At 32.6% G+C, this 6,257-nt stretch overlaps 1 protein-coding gene across 1 annotated transcript in view; it reads right to left on the reverse strand.

Annotated features, from left to right (window-relative positions):
• Positions 1–411: 411 nt before the first annotated feature.
• Positions 412–6,257, reverse strand: part of LOC106478535 (tachykinin-like peptides receptor 86C) — a 65,395-nt gene continuing 59,549 nt past the window's right edge. The window contains exon 5 of the mRNA XM_013939084.2: positions 412–1,005. Coding sequence (XP_013794538.2) covers positions 807–1,005 — 199 coding nt within the window. The 3' untranslated portion in view covers positions 412–806. The remainder of the gene's footprint in view (positions 1,006–6,257) is intronic.

The following is a 6,257-nucleotide window of genomic DNA, read 5'->3' on the forward strand; positions in this document are numbered from 1 at the left end:
TGCTAAAACAAAAACTTGGCTGATACAGATAATCCATTAGTATAATGGTCATTAGTCTAGACTAATTAAAAAAGTACCTTATTAGCCGTGACAATGGGATTAATCCTTTAGTTTAGTCGATAATAAATTAGCATTCAATTATAAAAAAATAACATAACGTGCCAGACTCATGAGCAAATCTTGATTCTAAGAGGGATTGTGTCATACGGGTACTTTAGACTAATTAAAAATGGCCTAGTACAGCGGGTTAAACTTTTATCTCAGATGGTTGGACTTGGGACTAAGTGCCGGAAGGTAAATGTGTTGTGAAATGATTTTCGTGATATAATCGAATATAGTTATTATTCGAACTAATATTCTTAATGATTATTCATAAAAACAAAAACAAAATAAATCGAAGTTTGCAGTTTTTTAAGTGTACAAATACGATAATTAGGACTTATCATTACAAACTTTTGTTAATTTCGAAGCAGGATATATCTTCAGTGATATTCTAATTGCATTGTTTTATGCACAGCGAATCATTTGTTTTAACTTAAGAATATATTGAATAAACTATAACTGTTGCATTAAAAAGGTTTACTAACGGAAACAACAATGAGACAGAAATCTTAATTTATTTTGTGTTAGTCTGCACAATTTTAATCTTGATCGAACCCAGAATTCCTCGTAAATGTAAGATCATGTGGCAGCTACCAAGCAAGGTTTTTTAAAGCAATCTGTAAAAAACGTAGATTTGGTTGAACTTAAACGAATCTGATATGAGTGTTAACTAATCACACATCATTTATCGGACAGTTGACCAATCACACATCGTCTATCGGACCGTTAGTTTTCATATTTCTTAATGGAATAGGCCGGGAAATGGTAGATTTCCTCAAAAGCGTTTTCCTTGTGAGGGATCTCAACCTTGATGCTGTACCCTCCACAGAACTTCTACCAGGACATTTCTGATCTGTAGTCTTTCGGCAACAACACAAGACCTTACGAAAATACCGTTTAAATCTGGAAATAAAAAATGGGTTTTATTAATAATTTCAATGCGAAAGTCGTTGATAAATTCTGATTCATAAAACTAGTGCCTGGAGGAATTAATTTTTAAGGCTAATCATTTTAGAGCATGTAAATAATATCCTTACAAAGGAAGCCAATATTTTACTACTATTTGAACTCTTAGAAAAAGCTCTGCTTTTTTTGAGGTTGGATCGAAGAGTTCAAGGATCAGAAAGGAGCTTTTAAAGGCTACTGTAATTAAAAATGTTAGTAACACGTTGAATAGCAATATATTTGTTGTTACATTTATCAGTTTCCTTAATATAATCTAAGCTAAATATTCTAAGCTTTTGATTATTCGAAAATCCCTAGAAGGAGAGTTTTAAGCTCTATATACTTAGACCTAAATCTCACACAAAATGACGTTGTATTTCTGGTTAATATTTACTTAGACGAAGGATATACATAGATATAGAGTATAATATGTGATTTGGGCGAAAGCAGCCATAATTCTTTTTCTTTTGTGACTATAGTTGAGTATTCTCATTCCTCCTAAACGTTTTAACTTCCTTTTTACACTTGTAACCAAATGTACATCCTCGTTAACCACATGGAGAAAACAGTACTTAAGTTGTATCTTTAATTCTCTTACAATCCGGACTAGAAATGCCTATTTCGACATATTTAGTTTATAGGTTACTTTGAGGACTTTAGTTTTTATTCACCAAGTAATATTTCAACATTGTAAGATATTTAGGAATAACATCACACATGAACCTAAGTTATGCTACTGTAATTACTAATGGATGTACTTGTTTCACTTTATCATTGTTTACAAAAAACACAAAAAATTACATTGTAAGTATTATAAAAATAGTTAAATTTATATTTTTTTGGAGCCATGCTGTTGTTTTCCTCGAACAAAGCTTCACACTGGGCTACCTGCACTCTGTCCACAGCGGGGAATCGAATTATCGATATTAGCATTGTAAGACTACAATCTTACTGGTGACCCACTTGGGGACATTGGAACAATGAAAAATGTATAATGTAACACTTAAGGTTACTAATTTAAAAATATATATTCTACAATTGCATTACTCGATTATTAAAAGTGGAAATGAAATAAAAAGTTAAAATACATAAAACAATTAAAAGATATTTAGAAGCAAATATTATATTGTCTGAAAGACCAACCAGTAAATTAGACTATATTCGTTCATTTGACTGGATAAATACACAAAATAACATATGTCTTTTAAGATGTAGAAGTAATTATTTGGAAAAATTAAATCGGTTAAGACAATTTAACAAAGAGATGTTTATAGATCAAATAGCTTTCATTGTGGTATAAATGTATGGAGCTCCTAAGGTTTATAAAGATAGTTGTCTAGTTAGACCGATTGTGTCTAGCACTGGTACATATAATCACGAACGTGCTGATTTTTAGTTAATTTTTGGAGTTATTAACTATTAATGATTATATTCTGAAAGAATATTTTGAGTATTCTCAATCAATACTAAATTAGAATTTGGATAATGGAGTTTGCTATGCTAGTTATGATATAGAGTCTCCATGCCATAACATTTCTGTAGACGAGACTATGAAATTATGTACTAAACTTCTATACGGAGTGAAGGTCGTGAAATGAGATTTACAAAACATATGTTTCAGAAACACGTAATTTTTGTTTTCAAAGAGTCCCGTTTCCTATTCTACAATGATATATATGACCCAGTTGATGATGTTGCTTTGCGATATGGATTAGCTCCGTCACTCGCTAATTTGATCACGTGTCATCATGAAAGGCATTAGCGTCAAGAATGTCATTCTTAGTTTAAACCAATATGTTACAGAAGATATGTCAGTAATATTTTTATTATTTTTAAAGATGCTCAATATGTAAATACTTTTCTAAATTACCTTAATAGTTGGTATCCTAATAATACTTTACATTTGAATGTCAACAAAACAATTTACCTCCATTCTTAGACTTCTTTTTATTCATAATAAAGATGGACAATTTAAGTGTCAAGTATTTCATAAGAAGACTTTCACGATCATTTTGATAGTCTATACATCAGATTTTTAAAAGAAAAATCTGGTTAAAATGATAGTTCATCGACCATATAGGTTAACCAGCAAGTATGAATTTTTACATAAAGATCTCGAAAATACCAAAAAGTTCTTAATAAAAAATGTCTTTACTATATGCATTATAGATTATATTTATGACTTTATAAATGATATCAAAGATCCTACATAGCCAAACTTGAATGCTGCTAAACACAACCTATGCTTAGCATTGCCAAATACGGATAAACAGTTTATTTGGATTAAAAATAAATTACGTTCCCTGATTGTAGGTTACAACATGTTTTCAAATTCAAGAATCGATCACATTTATTGAAAATTTCAAATGTGGTATATAGATATAAATGCCGTAAATGCTATGCTGGATTCGCCTCCAGGTGGTTTCTAGTCCGCAATACAAGAGCGCGCACATTTAAAATCTTCGTCCTTTCCTAGTATTAAGAACCATGAGTGTAATCTTATCTGTGGTTGTGCGTGTGTCTCCTTATAACAGGTGAACCGTTGGATTAATTATGACTAATCTGATGTGTACCTTAGGGCCCTCCGTAGAGTGACATAGGGGTTTAAGTTCGGATCCGGCTCCCCTATGTCAGTTTTGGGAGCCCCCATGTTTTCCTCGTGTGTTGAACAAGTATGTTAGCTAGTGAACCTATAAATAGTGAACACTTTAAAATCACCCCAAAAGCAAATAATAACCTACACACAAAGCTTAAATTAACATAGGAGTACATTTTGTTTATTACTTTATTACTAATTCTATGAGCGTTTATGTTACTTCTATCTTGACAGTATTCTATTTGGGTATATTATACTTTCTTAGTATCGAATATACTAATTTTTATTCCATCTATTTGTCCATATTTACGTATACAAACATAATGTGTACGTGTCACAGATAATGTAATAAAGAACGATAGCCCATTGTGTAGCGTTGCGCTTAAACACAAAACAAACACGTAACCATTTCAGCTATACATAAATTAATGGATTATTAATGTTGTGCTGCATTACCAGTAGATGCTTGACAAATATGTTTCATTGTTGATAGCACTGTTTGAATGCATGATCGAATACATCACTGCAAAAAAGAAAAGAAAAGAAGAAAAAAAACACTATATTATTGCCGAAGCACCGAAGTACACAGTGATATCGACTGGATTTCTGTGCTTCACCCTAAAACACCTATGATTGTTTAGAATTATTTAATATGACATTTTCTAAAATGAATCATAGGTTGGAGTTTCAATTTTTACAGTTTTTTGGCTGTTTCTTATATGACTTACACATGATACATGATAAACCAGCAGAATGCAAGCCTTACGCAACCTACGAGTTATAGAATCATTGAGAATACAAATATTTTAGGCAACCTTAAGGAAAATTTTTTTCTGTGGCCAAAATGACCATAATAACTTGGATAATTCAAAAATCATCACTAACGAACAAAATACTATTAATTGTTTAGTGGGAGTATTGAAACTAGCGAACATCTCGTCTTACAGACAGTAATTCAACAGTGGGAATGGGAAAACTAAGACACACACAAAAAAATTAATCATTGAATGTTTACCTTCATTTTAAAAATTTCACCCCAAATTCGCATTATAATAAGGTTAAATTTGTGAACTTAGTAATCAGCTATTTAATGTTGGTCTCTGATGAACGTATGTATCAACGTAAACCCACAAAATTGCGTTTGACTACTCCAAGGAGGTAACTCAAAACTCTAAGGATAGTAACTGATGGATTTGGCGATACTCGAACCAAAACTGAGAAGTAGATAATGAGCAGACAGAGAGGAAACATAGTATGTATTATGATAAGATTGTACTGATCATAACAGTTAAGGGATAATAAGAATTTTTTATACTTCATTTATGACAATGTATTACTACTGTGAGTAAGTAATAGTAATGACATTTCTGAGTTAAGTTTTATTCAATACAATTAATTGTGAGGTGGCTTGTCATGTGATCGAACGTGTACATTTTAGTGGCGTATAAAAGTGAAGAAAACACAGCGTTGAATAACAGCCGAGAATGTAAAGAGATCCAAACTGACAGGGAAACATGCCAGGGTCTCAACACAATCATTTGGACAGTTTCGTGATGTGGAGAGTAATAGATCATTTAGATGCCGATCAAACATAATTCGTTGTAGAGTGGCCACAAGTCTTGCAAAGTGTGGTTAACAAGATGTGTACTGAGTTCCATGTTACCAATACAGATTGATCGGAGAAATGGAAAGCGTAAATCATCGACAGTAACCCTGAAAAAGGCCCACTGTTTGAAATATGGGTTAAAAGCAGCCAGTGAGTTTCGGTTTCCGCCTGAAATAACAGTTCAGAGCAAAAGCTTGATGATGGATCAGCATCAAGCAGCCATAAACAGGTTTTATAGGGTTGGCCTTTATGTCTCTCAAGCCTCTCGCCATATAAGCAGCTCGTTTTAATTAGTGTGAAGAACGCATAGAATGATCAAACGACATATGAGCAAATATTCTGTTCACAAACGAATCATACTCACACGGCAGCCAGATGCGAGTGTGTACATATTTGGAGGGGGCCTTGGACCACATCTAACCAAAATATTACAGAGGAAAGACAAGCATAGTGACATACTGGCCTGGGCAGATGTCAGTATTAGTTGCTACACTGCCCTCAATTTGTTACGACATAGTAAAATGAATAAAATACAACATAGGGACGTAGTCATACAATTATTAGTATTGCCATGTAAAGGTGCGATTGGTTGGAACTTTCTTATAATGAATGACAACGCTTTCTCTAACAATGTGATGAACTAGTTAGCAACTTACTGAAATAAGAAAGTATAAAGCAATGAACTGGTGCACTGGATGTGAATCCAGCTGCAAATGTATAGGATGTTAAGAGTAAAAAAAACACACACAAAAAACGAAGTTTTTTGGCACAATAAAAATCAAAATATTTATCATTAATTACAGTCGATTACTTTCGTTGACATAGTTACCGTAATTGATACTAGACACTAGCCCTGATCAGGAAAGGAAATGGTTTTTAGGAACTAGGTACACACTTAGAAGAAGCAGTGGGATGATAGGTATAAAAAAGTAAATAGTAAAGATAGGAGGTTCTTATTTTATACTCTAGCTCGTAAATATCAGTAATTTGAGTTCCTATTTCATAAGA

This window comes from Limulus polyphemus, unplaced genomic scaffold, assembly GCF_000517525.1.
Source record: "Limulus polyphemus unplaced genomic scaffold, Limulus_polyphemus-2.1.2 Scaffold222, whole genome shotgun sequence".
Classification (NCBI taxonomy): Eukaryota; Metazoa; Arthropoda; class Merostomata; order Xiphosura; family Limulidae; genus Limulus; species Limulus polyphemus.